Here is a 21,089-nt window from a genome sequence, read left to right on the forward strand (position 1 = left end):
CTCTCAATATTTTTTCAATGGGAAGCTGAGGATTGTTGCTATTGATAGCTTCTTCTCACAGCTGTGCCGGTCTCAGCTGGAATTCTTGTCATTTTCTTTCTAAAAGGAACTAAATTGGGAGTTTACAACTGTTACTATTGAGGGAGACTTCAAGTTCTCAGCATGATTTTACTTAAACTTAGATTTCAGCGCTGCTGGGAGGAAACATGAAAGTCATAGCTAGTAATTCTAGTCCTTAAAAGAAAAACAAGTCCACCTTAACATTTTGTTTGCTTAGAACTAAAATGGGCACACACCCCATCAACCATCTGTCAGGTCAGGGAGAGCCGGCAAGCAGAGGGAACATTTTTAGACTCTGTGCACATCTGCACATTTATGTTGAAAATGCAGTAATGGTAGAGTAGGGATCCAGTGATCTGGCAACCGAACGTCTAAAATAGAACTTTGTTTCTCAACAGTGAAACCTCAACCAGAGTCCTCTCCTCAGGAGCTTCTTGGAGCACCACACACTAACGTCTGTATTTTTTCCTGTATCCACCTGGGTGGGCAGTCTCTATGTGATCTACGTGCGTTCCTGTCAGTATCTCCAGTTCCACCCAGCACCGCACGAGCCTTCCGGTCTTCTCTTTCTGCGTGTTTGTAACTCCGTTCTCAGACAGTGAGAAATCTGGCTCCCATTATCCTCAATATCTTCACTTATTTGATCAACCCTCCTCCATGTAACCAAAGTTCTGTGCCGCCACTGCCTCCATCACTGCACGGTGCCCTCTTCGGCCCTACTCAGACACCGACTCCCCCATGTTGGCTCTTGCTGCTGTCTCCTTCCCACCTGCCCCAGCAGATACCCTCCTCAGCCTTCTCGGGTTCCAGCACCCCACACTGGGATGATGGGACTGTTGCTATCATCCTCCCCACAAACATGGCACCCTTTTCAGCCTGACCGGGCTCTAACGCTCTGTCCTGGGATTCCCACACGGCCTGCTAACCTCGCTTGTTCTCCAGCATCCCACTGGGTTGTCATGGCTACCTTCACCCCTGCCCCCCAGTGCAGAATCGGGTACCCTTGCAGGACTCTCATACCCTGCATTGAGCCACCTCCCAGCTCTTCCCTAAGTAGAAGCCTTCACTGGGGTGAAAACCTTTGTGGGGAAAGGCTCCAACACTCCGTGTGGGCCATTTCTGTCCCCACACACGCCCTGCGGAAATAGAAACGCCCTTTTCTCTCTAGAACTCCCAACGCTCTGCGCCCTTCTGCACGGACACCCTCCTGGATGCCAGTGTGTCTCTTCTTACTCTAGATGGCATAGAGCCTGCCAGTTTTATGCCAGCAGCTCGACTTAAATAGAAAGTCCCTAGAAACATCCGGCAAGTATCAGTGCCCGATGAGATCCATCATAGAACCAGTGTCTTAGGAACTGGAAAGACCTTTAAAGGCCATTTAGCTCTAACTTGATGCATGGCTGATTTCACTATAACTTGTTAATGAAAATTTTTCTGATTTGAAATAAAAAAAAACCCAGTCCATTTCATTTTCAAATAGCTTTAAGTGTTAAGATGTTTTTAAACCCTGCTTGTCTTGTGGTTTTTGCCTATAAATCTTTCTCTTGTTTAAATGGACAAGTTTGATTACAGAAATAATTTCAAAGTAGATGGTATTCACTTCACACTGATCTGCAGGTGCTCTTACATGTGATCTTTTCATCACAACGTCATCCCTCTGAAAGTTAATGCTTTTTTTTAAAAGTTTATTTATTTTGAGAAAGAGAGGGAGGCGCGAGCAGGGGAGGGGCAGAGAGAGAGAGAGAGAGAGAGAGAGAGAGAGAGAAAGAGAATCCCAAACAAGCTCTGCACTCTCAGTGCAGAGCCTGATGCTGGACTCAAACTCACAACTATGATATCATGACCTGACCGAAATCAAGTGTCGGATGCTTAACCGACTGAGCCAGTCAGGCGCCCCTGAAAATTAATGCTTTTACAAAAGAAAAATTATTGAGGCTCAGGGCTGAACATAGAATCCAAGAGTCCATTTCAGTGTCTAGAAGGAATACTTTTAACTATAGATATTCAGCATATTGTTCAATAAATTATAACTTGGGGGGAAGTTGCCTGGGATGACAGGAACCGATCTGTGCAGCTGATCCAAACTCACTTCCCCATGGATTGCTCTTCCACATCTTTCTTATCTCCACTTACTTTCCCCCTGGTTTCTGGGTCTGGACAACCATTGAGGGCCACTCTATCAAATAGACCTTTCTGCGGTGGGGAGACCATCTGTATTTGAGCTGTTAGGTACCCACTAGCCACGTATGGCCATTGACAATTTGAAATGTGGCTAGTGTGACTGAAGAACTGAATTTTATGTTTTACTTAAATGGCCTCAGGACGTCTGGGTGGCTCAGTCGGTTAAGCGTCTGACTTCGGCCCGGGATATGATCTCACGGTTCGTGAGTTCCAATACCATATCGGGCTCTGTGTTGACAGCTCAGAGCCTGGAGCCTGCTTCAGATTCTGTCTCCCTCTCTCTCTGCCCCTCCCCTGCCCACGATCTGTCTCTCTCTCTCTCTCTCTCTCTCTCTCTCTCTCATAAATAAACATTAAAAAAAATTTTTTTAAATGGCCTCATGTGGCTAATTGCTATTAGACAGTGAGGTTTTGGGAATGCGTGCATCCCTTTCTTTCCTAACTGTGGCATGGGAAGTACCTTTTGCTTTCAGTTTAGCTGCTTAAAGAAATGGTTCTGAGGATTTGAAAGCAATCTGGCTGTGGTATGCATTGCTCTGTTCTCTGGAGTTTCTTTAGCTGATCTGGCTGGTGAGGTGAGGGTTCCCCTTCTCCACTCATTGCTCTATGTGTTTGGGACCTGAAGTTCAGCGCTGGGTAAAACATGATTTTCAGTTTCAGGATGGGTTGTTCTTAGTGGGTTAGGTGTTCTCTAGCTAGAACCTCCAAGTAAATCTGAGAAACTAAAAAAACAATAACCCTTCCATTCTCTCAAAGCAAGAAGGGAGAGAGACAGAGAGAGAGAGAGAGAATGGGGTCATAGAGTATAGGTTTTGGTCCTTTCTTATGTGCATACTCATATCAGCTTGCCTGGTGGCGTTGCCTGTGAGATCTACCAACCCCTGGGACTTCCCCTGGTGTAGACCATTGGGGGTAGATTTATGTGACTGCTGCTTCTAGGTTTAATGGGTGCTTCACTTCTTCCTGGAACCTGCTTTATATTATTTATGTCTTTGATGGTGATCACTAGTGGTCCCTCAACCTATGTAGTGTTTATGCTCTGGAACCTCTCCGCTCTGTAGGAGTCTTGCCTTCCAGGAGAGAATTACCATCTGGTCTTCCTCAAATCTCCCCCGTAACTTCTGGCTTATGAACTTTGTATTCATGTTTTTGTCTCTTGTGGAGATCTAAATGGTACTAGACCCATGGAAATCCTTTCTTCACTCCATTTTCTCTTAGATGTCCTTGCTATCCAGATGTTAAGACTGGTTCCATACTTTGGTGAAGATAGTTCTTTCCACTTGCTCTCAACTACCAATTCCGTCTTCCTGTGTCCAGGTGGCTCTGGACGTGGGCCTCTCTTCCCTGCAGCATCTCTGTAGCATGAAGAAGCCATTCAGCACCCGGAGGCAGCCCTTCACCTCTTCCGTTTTTTTGGTTTTTTTTTTTTTTTACATTTATTTATTTTTGAGAGACAGAGACAGAGCACAAGTGGGGGAGGGGCAGAGAGAGAAGGAGACACAGAATCCGAAGCAGGCTGCAGGCTCTGAGCTGTCAGCACAGAGCCCGATGCGGGGCTAGAACCCACAAACCAGTGAGATCATGACCTGAGCCGAGGTCGGACGCTCAACTGACTGAGCCACCCAGGTGCCCCAGCTCTTCCGGTTTTATAGCCACTACTGCCCATTGTTTGTCTTCCTTCCTGTTTGAAGGATGCAGGCGGCTGTTGGTTCTTTCTCAGATCAGAGACCTCAGATATAGCTAATGATAATATGTTGATGCTTCTTCCAAATAGCCATCCAGTCAGTTTCTCTCTTTTCCCACACACACGCATACACATATTTATGGTATGCTCTCCAAGCTTGGCATATTATAAGCCTTTCCTCAAAACGTGAAGAACTTATCCCAAATAAAACCTTTAATGATTGCATAAGATTTCAGCACATGAATGAGCCGTACCTTACGTTCTGACAGGGTATGATATTGTAAATATTCAGCAATGCTACAGAGTATAATTTCCCAGAAAATCGAGGGGTGTGAAGCCTGGTGAGGACACCCCTCCTGCCGTAGGTTTAACGCCAGAGTTTGTCTCACTTTGACCGGCATGCCAGCGGCAGCGTCGCAGTCACCCTCTTTCCTCTCTCGTAGTCCCCGGCGGTACTTCCTCCTGTCCTCTCAGATGGCTGTCCACCCCGAGTACAGAGAAGACCTGGAGGCCCTCCAAGCCAGACACGGGGAGGCGGTGTTAGTCCTGGATAAGTGCACCAACCTCTCAGAGGGCGTCCTCTCCGTCCGTAGGCGCTGCCACAAGCACCAGGTCTTCGATTACCCCCAGGTGCTGCAGGTGAGTGTCCGTCATCGTCTCTTGAGGCTTGGTAGAGGTCACTTCCACAGAGTCACATGCACCCCAGCACAAGAGGCTGGTTTCCACACGCGGCTGGGAGAACTACCCAAGGGGAGAAGAGGAAGACGTGGTGCTGCTCCTTACCGGACACGCAGGCCTGCGGGCGCGTCCGTGCCTGCCGTGTTGCTCGTGCGCAGCCGCTTGGCCTGTGCGTGTCCCTCCTCCTTTCCGGTGTTCATCATACTTCGGAATCGCAAATCTGATGGATTTGCAAAGAAGCCACACGGACAAAGCGGGCACGTGTATTTTACTCGTACCCTTGTCTTCACAAGCCCGTCCAGGGAAATTTCCTTCTTTCAGGAGGCTGCTTGTATCCCCTGCCACGCTGGCCCACAAGGCCGCAGTCGGCTTTTGCTGGGAGTGGGAGCTTTTCATTTTTTGTTACTGTCTTGTCCGTTGGTGTTTTGCCGCCCTTGGCATGTCCTGCTATTAGTGTGTCCTTTGCTTGGTCACGGGCCTGGCAGTACTTCCTTAGCCATGGGCAGAGTGGTCCTTTGGGGATGTTTTAAGCATAAGCAGGATGCTTGACATTCCAAGGGCCGGGAGCGGGGGAGGGGGGCTAGGAAAGGAGAAAGTGAGTTTTTTTCACTGAAATATTTAAAATAGCTCAAGGAGAAATAGCAAGGAGCTGGTGTGACTTTTTTTTTTTTTTTTTTTTTTTTTAATCTCCACAGAGAACTGGGCCATGCTGAGATTGTTAAAATACTTTCTCTCAAAAAGTGCTGCACGTCCTGTGGAATGTCTGACTGATAGCAGTGGTGATGCGAGTGGGAGCATTTCTAGTAACCTTTGTCTAGACAGGAAAAATGGTTATCGGCATGCGTGTCCACATCTGGATGCTGACTCTTCGGGGCAGGCTGAGCTGTCCACCTGCACTCCGGGCGCCATGATGCATTCTCTTCTTCAGCCCTCGCTGCTTTCTCATTTATTCCCAGAGGAGTTTCTTTGTATTTTTTTTTCTGGACTTTCCTTTACTCTAGCTGTAAAGGTTAAACAGTGGGTTTTTTTTTATCTTTTTTTTTTTTCCCCCTCCCGAAGGGGCAAGCACTGGGAGAAACTAAGTGTTGGAGATAGGAGCATTTCTTACTTTGGTTTACCTGCTGCAACTGCTTGTTCTCCTGCATGTCTTTCATTTTCCAAAATGTTCTCCACTTTGACTAGGCTTGAGGGAGTGAAGGGAGAAGACATTTTTTGATTTTGCTTTCTGTTTGATTTATTGTTCTATGGGAACCTATTTGTCGTGGTATGTTTTCAAAGGCATTGCATTCACGAAATGAACATCTGTGTGCAAAGCACACCGCTAGATGCCACGAGGGGTAGAAAGATGAAAGGAGAGTTTGCGGCTTCCCTCTAGGGGGTCCTCGAGGGAGCCCGGAATGCCCAGACAACGTAATCCCGTGACGAGGTGGGCTGAGGTAGGCACCGTAAGCCACGCTCAGCCACCGTGCCATGGTGTGTTTGCATCACACACTAGGGCTGCAGGGACCGGGCTGTGCGAGGTCACACTCTTGAGTGCCCAGAGGAAGACTTGGGCTTTGGTTTCGGACTTTTCAGATGCTGCCAGTGGAGGCAGTGACATAGCACGGAAGCTTTGCAGCCGGTGCAGCTTTTCAGGTTCCACTGGGTTGAACTGTTACCTTTCGGCATTTTCCACCAGGATGTCTCAGTGTTGCTTGGCCTCAGCCCTTGGGAGAACGTGGTCTGCCGCGATCAGAGCAAGTGGATCGGCGAAACTGGCGTGTAATCCCCTACCTCTGCTTGTGTTCCTGCAGGAGGCCACTTTCTGTGTGGTCCTTCGAGGTGCTCGGCTGGGCCAGGCGGTACTGAGTGACGTTTTACGCGCCGGCTGTGTCCCCGTTGTCATTGCAGACTCTTACGTTTTGCCTTTCTCAGAAGTTCTTGACTGGAAGAGGTGAGTGTTTCCTTCTGGTAAACTTTATGCCAGTGGCTCTGTATGTATGGCATTCGGAGAGCCCCTTAGGTAACTGTAATGCATACCTAGGTTTGAAAACTACTCCTTTAGATTATCGTGCTGTATTTTCCATCAGAAGAGTCCATCTGTTGGCCTAGAGCAGGGGTTCGCAAACTGAGGCCTTTGGGTCAGATATGGGAAGCTGCCAGGTCTTGTAAATAAAGTTTTATTGAAACACATCCACACCCATTCATTTGCATATTATCTGCTGGTTGTTTTTGTGCTATGGTGGCAGAGCTGAGTAGTTGCAGCAGAGATTCTCTGGCCCACAAAGCATAAGATATTACTTACCTAGCTTCTTATCTAAGATGTTTAGCAACCCTTGGTCAAGAGCAGTGGCTCTCCATTATAACTGCAGTGCATACTCACCTGAAGGACTTTAAAAGATGCTTGGGCCTCATCCTCAGGAACGCTGTACTTGAAGCTCCGCGGGTGTGATTTGTAGCCATAGTTGTGAACCACCGCTCTTAGAGACCAACGAATTTGCATAATGTTACCAGCTGGAGATGGAGTGTCTGCACGTGGGTAAAAGCTTAGAAACAGTCCCAGTGAACAGATGGACAAGTGTAGGTTCCGCTAGGTTGTAGGTTGTTCCCTAGGACTTTGGAAGTTGAAGATTATTGAAAATCAGCTGCCTTTGTGTTTACCTCTCTGGCTGGACTGCCTCAGATATTGCTTTCTCCTCTCCCGACTGTTTGGATATTTCTATTCGTGTCTGACTACTGTAGATAGGTATTTGAACAATGTTAAGTAGCATTCATTCATGTGTACATTCATTCGTCTTGTACTTATTGGAACGTCTACTGTGAGCAATGCGGTCTCTGCTTCTAAGGAGGCTGGCATCTAGCGGGGAGGACAAACCGAGAATTCTCATAGCATGTGATATGTGCTGTGGCAGAGGCCTGCACAGGGGGCAGTGGAGGCCCAGAACAGAAGGGGAGCCTCATTCAGCCTGAAAGAGGGCTCTGTGTAATTCTGTTTATCTTAGAGAAGTGCTGAGAGCCACAACCAGTTGACCACGCATCCGTGGAAACATTCGTTCAGGGCCCTTTGTCTGCCAGGGGCCGTGTTAGGTATGGGGATGCAAAGATGAGCAAGGTCAGACCTTGCCTCCTGGACGCTCCTAGCCTAGTGGTGGGAGATAGACAAGTAGACCGGCAACGGCCAGCTACCGTGAGGGGACGCAGCCCAGGCTGGGTGGGATGCTGGGAGAAGGGTGAGGTGGCCGCACATGCCATCACTGGCAGTGGAGTTGGTGAGGGCTCCGTGGAGGCAGTGACCCTGAGCTGAGTCTGGAAAGATACTCTCGTGAGAATCCGGACTGGCTTGGGTAGTTGTAATTATGGTTAAGTGGAGGCAGGGCTCTGAATTTGGAGCCAGAAGGCCTGGGTTCAGATAACCATCGCTGGCTAACTTTGTGATCTTGTCAAATCATTTTTTTTTGAGCCTCAGTTTTCCCATCTGTATAGTGGAAATCATGGACTGACTTAGCAGATACTTACTAAGTGCCAGCTCCGTGTGCCAGACGTGGTACCACGTGCTCAGGGTGTGTGTTCGAAAGCAGGTGTGGTTTCCATCCTAACGGACTAGTTTTGTTGGGGAAGGGGTTTCGGGTTTTGATAAGTTCATCTGTACAGATATAACAGCAAACCCTGCTAAATGCCACGACGGGTGGGTCATCGCGGAGCCGTCCCTCTCTCACCCAGGCGTCTAGCCTGCCAGCGAGTCCTGCCGGCTCTGTCCGAGCCACTATTGCCGGCTCTTCTACTGCATTTTGCGATGGTCTCCAGCTGTTCTCCTGCTCTCTGCCGTTTCTTCTGACACCTTAGGCAGAATGACCCCGTTGGAGCTTAGATCATGCCAGCTCTCCTAAACCCTTCCTTCTAATGGCTTTCTCTCTCAGTAGAAGCCGAGTCCTTACAATGGCCTGCAAGGCCCCGTGGCTTTGCTGAGCTTCCCCCCCCCCCCCAACATTTGTCTCCTGGTCTCCTCCATGTTCTTTACTGTACTCTAGCCACCCTCGCCTCCTTTCTGGTGCCAGAGCATTCCCAGCGTGCTGCTTCCTCAGGGCCTCTGGCTCGTTAGCCCTTCTGCCTGGAATGCTCTCCCACAGGTGTTCTTGTGGTGCTCAGCCCTGGCCTTCTCTGTCTTACGTGGTCACCGTCGTGATCCCAGGACCTGGCACGTAATGGGGACTCCATAAATACATGCAGACTAAGCGAATGGATTTGAGTAGGTAGCTGAAGGCCAAAAGTCCTCGTTGGTTCAGAGTGGGCAAGTATGAGAAGGGAGAGCATACCAGGCAGGAGGGAGTTCACAGCCACAGACCCCGTGGCGGGTAGAGCATGGTTTGTTGAAATGACCAAAAGGGCGCCAGTGTGGCTGGAGCACACGGGTGGGGGCGGGGCGGAGGGAAGTGAGGAAACGAAGCAGGCAGCAAGCGGGAACTGTGCTGAGGAAGAGGGGAGGAGGAGGAGGAGGAGGGGGAGGAGGAGGGGGAGGAGGAAGCACGCACCGGAGGGAATGCGGGTGAAGGAGGGTGCGGGTGTTCACGTCTCTGCTCGGGTGCGGGTGTTCGTGTCTCTGCTCGGAGGGGCTCAGCAGGACATGCACGTGGAAGTGCTTTGTGTGAAGGCCTGTGTGTATGTAAACTGTTTTGCCGTTGTCTCCAGAGCATCTGTGGTTGTGCCAGAAGAAAAGATGTCAGAAGCATACAGTATTTTGCAGAGCATCCCCCAAAGACAGATTGAAGAAATGCAGCGGCAGGTAAGAGGCCAGGCAGCCCTGCTGGGGACGTGACTTGGGTGGCACGAAAGGGCGGCTTGCACGGTTGGGGTACACGTTCCAGCTGACACGTGAGCGGGGCTTGTGGCCTCCACCGTGTCGGCTGACCGCACTGAAGCGAGGAGAGCAGACTCCGGTGAGTTCCACCAAATGAGGGTTGAAATAGTAACTGTCAGAGATGTGAAAACTCTCCCGAGGTAAGCCTGCCATGTTTTCAGGGTCTTGCATAGCAGTGTGTTCAGCCCGCAAAGCTGAACCTTTGGGTGGTTGTGTTCACAGCAGGTGCCACTTACAGTGACTAAGGTGACCCTGGAAGCAGGGATGCTTCAAGGTGATGCTTCTGAGCAGCTGTTGACCAGGAGAATGTTGTCGTGTCAGCTGGCCTACAGTTCCAGCTTCCTGGTCCCAGAGGCTTCCTCACCGAGAGGCCCTCCCTGCCTCCTGGAGCGGGTGCCGTGCCCCTGCCTCACTTTCCAGTTTCTCTTCCACCTTCTGATAGTCCTTCCCCTGGGCTGCTCTCGACAGTCTGAAGCACGCCACTGGGGGCCTCAGGTGGCCCTGCTTCCCTTTCTTTTCTCTTTCCAGAAAGGAATTTAGTTGGGCTGAAATGTCAAGCGAGTTAAAAAAAAAAAAAAAGAAAGAAAAAAGACTATCCCAAGTTGTTACTGTGCTTGTTGTTTCTGTTTCTTTTCTTTTTAATGGATTTTTAAGGTTTTTATTTTTGTCAAAATTATCTTTGTAGGAGATGCGTGGGAGCGAGGTTTGGAGGTACTCAGCATTAAGTATGCACCCGTTCCATGTACCCTCTGCTTTTGGTTTGACACCCCCACCCTGGGCAGAGAGCCTGCACGTGACCTTGTCCAGGGAATGGGTGTCAGGCCTCTGTCTGGGTGACGGCAGGGTGGTCACCTGCCAGTGGGGGGGGGGGCGGGGTCTGGGCTTCTGACCACTTCGTAAGTACAGGTTCAGTCTGTCCTTCTGCTTTCGGCTCATCTTTGCCCCCACTTGGGGTTCCGCAGTGGCTGACCTCAGGTTTTTCTCAGCTGATTTTTCTCAGCAGCTCCCTTGGGTTTGCAGAGTCAGCTACCCTGTCTCGTTCTGCCCCTCAGCTTCTGCATTTTATTGCTGTCATCTCGTCTCTCATTTTCTTTATCTTGGAGTGATTATGCCTTTGCTTTTAAAAATTTGTCTTAATTGTCGTTTTTGGGTTTTAGGAGGCAGTGAAAATTAGTGGATGTGTTGAGTCTCCCCTCTTCATTAAACCAAGGGATGGCGGCATCATGCAGTAATTAGTCTGTAGGCGCTGACCTTGGACGGCCTGCACTGCATGCGCACGGCTCTGCCCTTGGCCAGGGATTTGCCGTCTGTGGACCTCAGTAACCTCATCTGTAAAACACGCTGGCATTCTGCTTTGAAAACAAATCACAACTTGATTTTAGCCTCCCCGTAGTAGTTTCACAGCCCGCTCATGTCCATTTTAAGTTTCTGGGCCTCTCAGTTGTTATTTAACTACTGACCTCATCTGAGTTTAGTCAGTTAGAAAATCCATCTAGGGATCTCTAGATTCTTCATCTAAATCTCTGGTTGCTATAACTTGTGTAGAAGAAAATATTCCTTTTCACAGAAGAGTCCTCTTGTCTGAGCTCCTTGTGTTTCTTTTGTGGCATCTTGATTTATTAACACAACTGAGTATCTGCCAAATCAGATACCATCTTAAGATTCCAGTCGGAGAAGGCCGAGTAAGCACCCTGCACCGTCATGTTGGGAAAGAGAATCATTTGGTTTTAGGAGCAGAGCTCCTACGGCCAGCTTCTAGAACACTGTTGTTCCGCAGAGCCTGGCTGGGGAACCGCACGTCTGAGACCAGCGCGGTGGGTTATTTCTGAGTCCAGGCTCAGACTCCTAGAACCATGGAGATGGAATGAATAGAGGTCATTTAAAATAGGGTACTTTGAGGTTATTTGGGTTCAGAGAGATATACTTGGCATCAGAAAACTTGGGTATGAGCCCTGGCTCTGTCCCTATGAATTGTATGACAGTGGTAAGTCACCAGAGCTCCCTGGGCTTTCATTTTCTCCTTTACGAGATGATGGGATGGCTGGATTCTCTCTCATGTCCCATTCATCTGTTTAAAAACTCTGTGAACCTCTCGTCCTTAGCAAGAATGTCACTGTCCTTGACAGCATTCATGACCACGTGGCTATCTCTTCTCTGCTGTTCACCTCTAGGCCTGAGGACCAGTCACCTCCTGGGGTGGTGAGTGCCCCACCTTGTGTAATTGGACAGAAAGGCAGTCTTGGCACTTTCCTGCCTCCCTTTCCAAGTCTTCCTTCTGCTTTCTGATGCCCTTCTTCTCTGCTGCTTTCAGACTTTCTAAAGCACTCTGCTGCCGTTCCCCTGTGTAGTCCTGCTCCCCTTTCCCTAAGTATCTTGTGTTCTAAAAGTGACCTCTTTTCTTCTCCCAGTCCCAGCTTCTAGATGGACTGATATCAACTATAAGTGAGATTATCTGGTTAAGTAATTCCCGGATAGATAGAAAGGAGGACCAGGTTCAACTACTAGAGGCCAATAGCACACCCTTTTCCCAAGTCGTGACAACCAAAAATGTCTCTAGACATTGCTAAATGTCCCATGTGGGGCAACATTGCTTTGATTGGGAACCACTGTTCTTTTGGTGGTGATGATCTCATCCCAGATTAGAGAGAGTTCCTTTGCTCTGTAGGACGCTTTGCAGAATATGTTTGTCATTTTGCCCTCTGTTTACTGTCCATCGATTTAACCTGACCTTGGCAGAAGTAGTGAAAAAATAGCACATACTTGGTTCTGGAAAGTTTTTATACCTAGTGAGTTCTCTTTAGGGGGTTCAGATTCAGATCTTTCTGTAAGATAAGTTGCATAAACTTTTAGGGGAAAACCTGTTGCCTCAGCCGTTGATTCCTTAGAGCCTCTGGTTGATAGGTCAGAATGAGCTGAGGCTGAGCAAGTCTGATTTCTTGCTCAGCAGTTGAAAACAAGCTCGAGGAGCTGCATGGACAGTTGCAGCCAGCAGAGGTCTCCATCCACTTCTAAGTGACTCCTTTTCCTTGGGACCATTGAAATGTTTCCAAGAAATCCTAAGGTGCTTCTCGCTGGCCTTGTCCTCATAGTCAGTCTCTAGAGATTAGTTCTTTCAGATGAGGAAAAATAGTGCCGAGTGTAGGGTTTTTGCTGTCTGTAGATGGAGCAGAGCTAAAGTTTCTGAACTGACCCCAACATTGTGGGGATGGGATCTTGGCGATGAAAATATCGCAGTGACGTTTTGTAGCTTAGAGCTTGGGATGAGGGAGGCTACGGCGTAACTGGCGGGCACAGCGGCGAAAGTCCTCATCGTGACCTGGGCATTGGGACGCACCGAGGGAGAGACATTTTGCCTGACAAGGAAAAGTGAATCTGCCTTCTGACGGTAGATATGATATCAAAGCAACCATAAAGTTAAGTACAATGCTAGAGCAAAAGGAAGTAAGGGTTAAGCTAAGGTTTGTGAAGACAAGGACCACCTCTGCCTCCATTATGTACTCCTGAAAAATGACAAGAGGGCTGGCATATGTGGCATTGTACAAGCTAGGGGCTTACAGGTTTATGTGTGTGTGTGTGTGTGTATGTGTGTGTGAGAGAGAGAGTAGTTAAAAACCAGCTCCTTCAGTTAGTAGAGGGTAAGAGTTATAACAGGATCAAGCCAACATATCAGTTGGCCTTTTGTCATCCTGTGAGCTAAATTAACTAGTTAATTTAGTGAAACACTAATTATTATTTTTTCAACGGGAGATGGTGGGAGATAATAATAAATCTGTGATCCCCACTCACAAAGGCTTGTTCTCTTGGGGCTATAGGGACATAAGCACAAAGAAAGTTGAGAAGACAGTGCACATTTTCCAAAGTACATTAGGGGTCTGAAATGGAAGGGAGAAGTTATGGGCTGGAGTCAAGGACAGATTTATTGGGGAGGTGGCATTTGAGGTAGGCCCTAAAGATGGAGAGGCCTGTCAAGCACCTTCCCTACACTGGAAGGCAGGAAGCAGTATGCAACTGAATATTTTTCTGTAGTCAGAAGGAACGTTCATATCCGCAGTGTCCCTTGAATGACAGTGGAAAAGAAAGCAATCTAGGATCTTGGAAGGCTGGGTAGACACGGGACCGTATAGTTGGAAATGTTTGTGTGGATAGGGAGGAAGGCGTAAATGGATCCCTGGTTTATCTGTTGAGTGGAGTTTCCAAACATTCTTTTATTGGTCAGTGGCTCCACCAGCACTGACCTCTAACCTCAGCCACACTAGGAGGTGGAAGTCAGGAGCCTGCTTTGCCTTTGAACTCTTCTTTGTACTCAATTGACTGGGAGCCTTTGAGGTGGCAGAAACAGTCAGCATCTTCTTTTCTCCTGGCCTTTAAGCTTGGGTGAGTTAAAATACCAGTTTCTTTTCAGTCTGTTACACCGACCCGTCTCACTTTGCCTTCATATTTTCCTACCAAGCATAGCGAATATTCGTGCCGCTAAAGAGTACTTGAAGATATAATTGGATGATTGGGAAAAAGACAAAACACTTCCATTTAAGAAAATAAAACCCCAGGCCTGTGGCACCCTCACTGACCAGGACTATAGTTAGGTGGCCAGTGTGGCTATGACTAAGGAAAAAGCAGAAAAGAACACAGAGTCCAAATGTGTGTGCACACCAGAGGTCACATACTTTGTCCACACGACAGCCTCTAGACCGAAGCTTGTATTTTATCCTACTTGCATGTAATTTCAGCACAGTGACTTACCCGGTTTCCATAGCCATAGTAGCTTAGCAGTCACAAATTTGAAGGGCGGAAGGCTACAAGGGAGGGTCTGTGAGATGGGGCATCTGCCGTCTAGTGTGAAGAGCAAAGACAGGAAAGCTGTTTTAACAATAGGACTCTCAGTACGTTGGATAGACGGATAGACGACAGACAGCTCCGCAGGCTTTGCCGTGTCCTGGGTGCGTCGGGGCAAGATGGCGGACTTCCTTGACTCATAGAAGTACATGTTTGTTTGCTTTTCATATTTTGGATTTCTGACGTCCAAATGAGACCTACCATCAGTTTGAGTATCACTTTTGCTTTTTCCTCTAAAGCTGTTCTTGATGCGGTATCTTAAAATTGAGGAGATACAGAAATTGCTATTCTTGGTGATGCCCTCGAATCTTTAAGTGAAGGTTTAAATCTTGTTTAGCATATATATAAATATATATATATATATATTTTTTCAAATAGTGGCTCTTAATGTAATATACTTTATAAAGCTTTCTGTCTAGAATGTTTGTTTTTACAGACTCTTAAATACTCTTAAATACAGAGAACAAACTGATGGTTACCAGAGGGGAGGTGGGTGGGGGATGGGGTGAAATAGGTGATGGGGATCAAAGAGCGCACTTACCATGATGAGCACTGAGTAATGTAGAATTGTTGAATCACTGTATTGAACACCTGAAACTAATATAACACTGTATGTTTACTATACTGGAACTGAAATTAAAAATTCAGGGGTGCTTGGGTGGCGTAGTTCGTTAGTGTCTGACTTCGGCTCAGATCATGATCTTGCAGCTTGTGGGTTTGAGCCCCGCATTGGGCTCTGGCTGACAGCTCAGAGCCTGGAGCCTGCTTTGGATTCTGTGTCTCCCTCTCTCTCTGCCTCTCCATCATTCACCCTCTGTCTGTCTCTAAAAAATAAATGAACATTAAAAAAAATTAAAAACTTAATAAAAATGAAGAAAATGAAAATGTGTTTATTTTTAAACAGTGTTTTGTGACTTACTTAAAGGTGTAAACTCTCCAATGTCTAGAAACCTCGGCAGTGCAGTTCTCTGAAGGTTCCCTGCACGGGTGGCTTGACCGTCCTGTCCATTGACAGTTATACAGCTGTCCGAGTCCACTTCCCCTCACTCCCCCACCGTTTACAAAGCAAACTGTTTAAACAGAGTAGTGAGATAGGCAGTCAGACAAGTAATCTGAATGTTTTAACGTGAGGAAACTGAGAATAAAGAGATGTAAAGTAATCCTCCCAAGACCGCACACCATGTGAGGGACAGACAGGGAGCATACTCTTTTGCTGCCCACAACTTTATTTAAATCGCAGAGCTGTGTGGCCTGGATTGAGGCAAAAAATCAGACGAACTTGCCAATAATTCAAGATGACTGCTTACTGGATCATCTTCTCAAAAAAGTCGTCGCTTGAGACATTTAGGACTGGATGCCTCCCTGGAAATATATTATGAAGAATATGGAAAATATTTCACTTCTGATTTCCAGAATCAATATTGTAATGTCTGTCATTTTTATCCCTCCACCTGTGAAATTGAAAATTTTTTATGTACATGAACTGAACTCTCACAGCTTTTTAAAAAATGCCAGATATTCCCTGCCTCCTTTCCTCCCCCACTCCCAGGCCCCAAGAAGTCACTCCAAGCTGTGTTTCCCAATCTCTGCTTTCGTACTTGCCCTAAAAAAAGCTGCTGGATTGCTTGCCCTTAAACAAAACACATTGACCTGACCCTGGAGTTCTTCCTGTGAAACAGACAACCATGGTTCTGACCCAAAGCTGGGCTCTTTGGCCCATGGGAGAGCCTTGAGGACTGAGCATGATCACTTTGTGGGATATTTTGAATTTCACAATTTCTTTTCAATAGCACTGGACTCTCTGTGTCTGAGTTTTCCTGTATAAACCCACATTGTGAAGGAGATGGGTTAATGTATGTTGTTTAAAGCAGGATAAAATAAGGACTCATTTAATTGGAACTCTTAAGGAAGAGCATTTTTATGTGTTTCACTTCTTTCCCCCCCACTTTAGTATTAAGAACCTTATTGGAAAAAGACTTCTGCCAAGTATCTGATGGGAAGCCAAGAAAAGCATTTTAATAGAACTGTCTCAAATTTATAGTGCACTAGGGCCTGTAAATAAATTTTCCTGTCTTTAAGGTTTGCGCTGATTTGCAGTTATTTTGTATGGCTTCTGAGATTTAAATCCTCACAGTCCAGATGGAGAGACCATAAAGCTGCTTTCCTTGGCAGCCCTGGCAAACCTTGTCCGTGGGCAAACGGTAGCGAATAACGTGCAGAACCTCGTCTGTAAATGCCTGCTTATCTTATTATGGCGCCACTTTTAATTCGTTCGGTGGCTTTTCCTAGAGCAGCCCACCTACAAGTTCTCAAAATGTAGGAGAGTTAGTCTTTAATCTCATAATGCAAGCCAATCAAATAAATATGTGTTAAGCACCTGCTCTCAACATACTGCATAGGCAAATTGAGGGGGATCTTTTTTTTTTTTAAGTAGAGGGCACGGCACAGATCCCGCCTTTAAGAAAGGCCCAGAGGTTGCTGGGGAGAGTACTTTCGGTAGTATACCCATTGAAAGGCCAGAAGTGCTGTCACTCAGTTGTGCTACGGAGAGTCCGGAATGGATCAGAGGTGAAGGGAATCCTCACAACCAGGTAGTCTCAGATAGGAAGACCGGATGCTCTGGAAGGGTACTGACCTCCGTCTGGAGATGGCTTCTATGAGAAAGACTCAGCAGGGGCGCCTGGGTGGCGCAGTCGGTTAAGCGTCCGACTTCAGCCAGGTCGCGATCTCGCGGTCCGTGAGTTCGAGCCCCGCGTCAGGCTCTGGGCTGATGGCTCGGAGCCTGGAGCCTGTTTCCGATTCTGTGTCTCCCTCTCTCTCTGCCCTTCCCCCGTTCATGCTCTGTCTCTCTCTGTCCCAAAAAAATAAATAAAAACGTTGAAAAAAAAATTAAAAAAAAAAAAAAGAAAGACTCAGCAGATGGAGCAGAACGAGCAGGGACCTTGAATACTAGTGGCAAAGGACTTTGCAGAGAATTAGAAGGCAGGGAAGGCCAGTGACAAGCGGAGAGTAATGAAAAGATCAGTGATGGAGGGGGAAAGCAGTGTTCACTAAGGAGACTGAGAAATAGAATCAAAGAGCTGGAAGGGACCTTCAAAACGGCTCAACCTGTTCCTTGTATTTAAATTTTTTTTTCTTAATGCTTATTTATTTTTGAGACAGAGAGAGACAGAGCATGAGTGGGGGAGGGGCAGAGAGAGAGAGGGAGACACAGAATCCGAAACAGGCTCCAGGCTCCCACCTGTCAGCACAGAGCCTCACGTGGGGCTCAAACTCGTCAACTGCAAGATCATGACCCGAGCCGAAGTCGGATGCTCAACCGACTGAGCCACTCAGGTGTGCCCTGTTCCTGTTCCTTGTATTTTATAAATGACAGGCTCTTTTTTTTTTTTTTTAAACAATTTTTTTTCAACGTTTATTTATTTTTGGGACAGAGAGAGACAGAGCATGAACGGGGGAGGGGCAGAGAGAGAGGGAGACACAGAATCGGAAGCAGGCTCCAGGCTCTGAGCCATCAGCCCAGAGCCCGACGCGGGGCTCGAACTCACGGACCGCGAGATCGTGACCTGGCTGAGGTCGGACGCTTAACCGACTGCGCCACCCAGGTGCCCCATTACAGGCTCTTGAGTTCAGGTGATCTTGAGAATGAATTGTCAGGGCCGGGGTTGAGCCTGACTGGAGCCCAGGTCTCCTGACTCCTGGTCTGATGATTTGGGGCGGGGGGCGGTGCTGGGCATTGGGTACTGCAGTATTTTCCAGACTGAGGCTCTTGATTTGTTAGGAGATCATGCAGTCAATTCATTGGGTGATGACTGGCATTTTATTTTATTTTATTTTTTTTAAATGAAATAGAATAGAAAGGAAAATATCAGCATATTCCGCAGTAAAGATAAGTAGTTCCAGAAACCTCTATTTCAATTATAAATGTAGATGAGTAGTAAGTTGCAGTATAAGATGTATTTGTTTCTTAGTGTGGGTCCGAGTCCAAAAAGTTTGAAAAATGTTGGTAGTGGAAAGCACAGGGGTTTTTGAGTTGGAGAGACCCGAATTCAAATCCTAAACTGTGCCACAAATCCTAATTTGTGACTGTGGTCCAGTTACTTAACTTCCAAAGCTTCCCTTTTCTTATCTCAGACCTAGGGCTGATAACACTGTAGAGCAGTTGTGTTGATCACATGAAGTCATTAAAGCGTCTGGGTTCTGGTCTGCCTGCTCCACTCTGACAGTCATTTGGGGTTGCCCTGCCTGGGTTTGTGTTTGAATATCGGAAGGAGCCTTCTGGTATGGAGTTTGGTCTTAAGGAACCACAGTGAGTTACCACCATGGATGTATTATGCATTTGCTTCTGGGCTTGGAAACTTGAAACGGAATTTATTCCTGTGGGTCTGGTGTGCTTTCTACATCTTGGCATGGAAGGTGGTTCACCTCTCTTGTTTTTCTGTTGGGATCAGAATGACTGATTAAAATCAGTGGTTCTCTAGCTGGCCTTAAAAAAAAAAAAAATCACTGGCACATTTGGATAAAGAACTATTACTTTTTCCCCTTTCTAGTGAGAGAAAATTTTACAGTGAGTCTTTTTTCCCCTCTTAAGATGTGTTTTCTGCCAAATGATGATTTTAGTCATTTTTTGGACTGAAAAATCAAAAAAGAAATGAACTTAAAGAGAAAAGTCAGTATGGACATGTGGGGGACGAACAGTTGAAGGACTTGAGTTGCTGAGTAAGGACTAAAAATAAAGGGCATTTTTATGAGAACGTAAGAGGACCGGTCAGATCTCTTTTTGAAATAGCTGTTGTGCACATCTCACTGAAAAGAGGCTGAGTTCTGTTGTATGAGTTTCCTGGTACTCTCTTGCTTCTTCCTTCTTCCTCTCCTCCTCCTGCTACCCATGCCTCCCTTCCCCCAGTCCTTTCTGGCCAGCTCCATCCCAGATTTAAAATCCCGCTGGAGAGTGGGGACGAGAGCTTCATCCCCCAGATGATTTGGGCCAGGGGCTAAAACACTGCCATAAATCTGCAGCTCATTTTAATGCCACGTTAAAACAGTGTGAGCGGCTGGTTTCCGTGGCCCCTGCCCTCTTTCTTTATGGGCTTCTTTGGCTCTTCTTTATAAAGAGGCCCCGCGGAGTCATTTTAAAGTTCTTATCAGTTTGCTGACAGCTATATGGGTCTTTCTGCCGAGTCCAGGAGCTCAGGCAGGCGTGTGAAACTTCTGATATTAAAACTGAAGAAAAATGCCAGGCAGGAGGGATTGGGTGGTGCAGCCATTATTCGGAGGTAAAAGACTAGTGAGATCATTAACCTTTGCAGGTCCAGAACCCTGCCGTTGGCCGGATGAATCACTTTCTCAGTGGAGGGAGGCCGGGGCGGTGAGGGCTAGGCAAGAGAGGATTTTCCAAGGGCTTTTATTTTTATCCCTTGATTAGAAAATGCCGTTCCGCTGGCAGTTTGTGCTTTCAGGCTTCAGCAAGTCAGTTGGGCAGCCCTGAAGGGCTAGGGGGAGCCAGGTTTACGATGTACTTGTTTTCTAAAGGCCGTCTCACTGGCTAGGCCTCTGCTCGCATGTCTTCGCCAGCGCCAGCTTGCTGTCTCTGTGCCCACGGCATCGGTTATCAAATTTAAAGGGACTTTCATCAGTCTGCTTTGCTGCCCCTTTTAGACCACATTGCTAACCCTCAGTAATCCTCCCAGAGTGCTTCATGGAAACGCCAGGCCCTCTATAAATGTCAGCCTGCAATGCTTGGCCCTTTTTACCCTCTCCGTTACAGAGAAATGGACTGGATGTGGCTCCTCCCTCTTCCCTACCACTTTTCCTTTCTTTCTTTTCTGGAAAACTCCCGCAGCAGACAGCTGAGGGGAAGGAAAAACCATTACCTGGAGCAAGGCCAGCAGCTTGAGGGGAGCTTCAAAATCTCTGGCATCTCCCGACCAGAATGTTTTTCCAGGCATTTCAAAAAGTGCATCCCTGCCCTCCTTCTCCTTTCAGTTTTCCAGCCTTGATTTTCAGAGCAGCTGGGGTGGGTGGAATGTGCCCTCAGGATGGACTTTATATCTGCCTGCTCTTCTAACTGAGGCATTTAGGAAGAGGTTAGTAGAAAGAAGCAAAATCCAATGTGTGTATGTAGTATGTGTATATATATATATATATATATATATATATATATATATGTATTTAATTGCTCTGCACCCTTTTGGCACATACACATTATTTTTCCTTTTCAAATAGTTTTCGACATGAGCAGTTTTGCAAGTGTATTCAATTTAAAATAGCCATTCAACTTGAGGTTGAGGCAAAAGCAAGAAATTCTTGTAGCAAGTTAGTGAGATTATATGGCTGTTGATCTAGGATTAATGATTTTCATTGAGCGAACAATAAAAAAATACTGGTTTCTTTTATTGCTCATGTAACTCCTGTGGGGAGAGTAATTAGTTATAAAGGCCAAACGAGCAGTAAAACAAAATATCCCAAACTCTAAAACGATAGAACTACTTTTTTATACATTTGCTGGGGACTAAATTGATACCCGGTAGTTAGTTAAGAAGTTTAATGAACTGGATATTATTGCTTATAGTATAATTATAACAGGCTTACTGAAAATATTGAAGTTACCAAAGATAAGCCATATAAAAATAACTTAAGTATATTGGGCATTTTCCATAAATATGTGATGATGAACAATCATTGCACGGCTTTTTCCAGGGGTCAGGATAGATGGAATGGTCTGTTTCCTCTTTGGGCATTGGTTGAAGAGCTGTATCTAGAGTTAACGTGGGTTAATCCCTTGTAATGAGTCCCCAGTATGGGACATTGCTTCAGGAA

General features: G+C 46.8%; 1 protein-coding gene across 1 annotated transcript in view; it reads left to right on the top strand.

The window, feature by feature from the left end:
- Positions 1 to 21,089, top strand: part of EXT2 (exostosin glycosyltransferase 2) — a 147,355-nt gene that overhangs the window by 23,739 nt on the left and 102,527 nt on the right. The window contains exons 5-7 of the mRNA XM_047070230.1: positions 4,369 to 4,564; positions 6,397 to 6,536; positions 9,269 to 9,362. Coding sequence (XP_046926186.1) covers positions 4,369 to 4,564; positions 6,397 to 6,536; positions 9,269 to 9,362 — 430 coding nt within the window. The remainder of the gene's footprint in view (positions 1 to 4,368; positions 4,565 to 6,396; positions 6,537 to 9,268; positions 9,363 to 21,089) is intronic.

This window comes from Lynx rufus, unplaced genomic scaffold (genome assembly GCF_022079265.1).
Source record: "Lynx rufus isolate CCGP_SWC_20201006 ecotype Redwood Valley unplaced genomic scaffold, mLynRuf1.p SCAF_9, whole genome shotgun sequence".
NCBI lineage: Eukaryota > Metazoa > Chordata > Mammalia > Carnivora > Felidae > Lynx > Lynx rufus.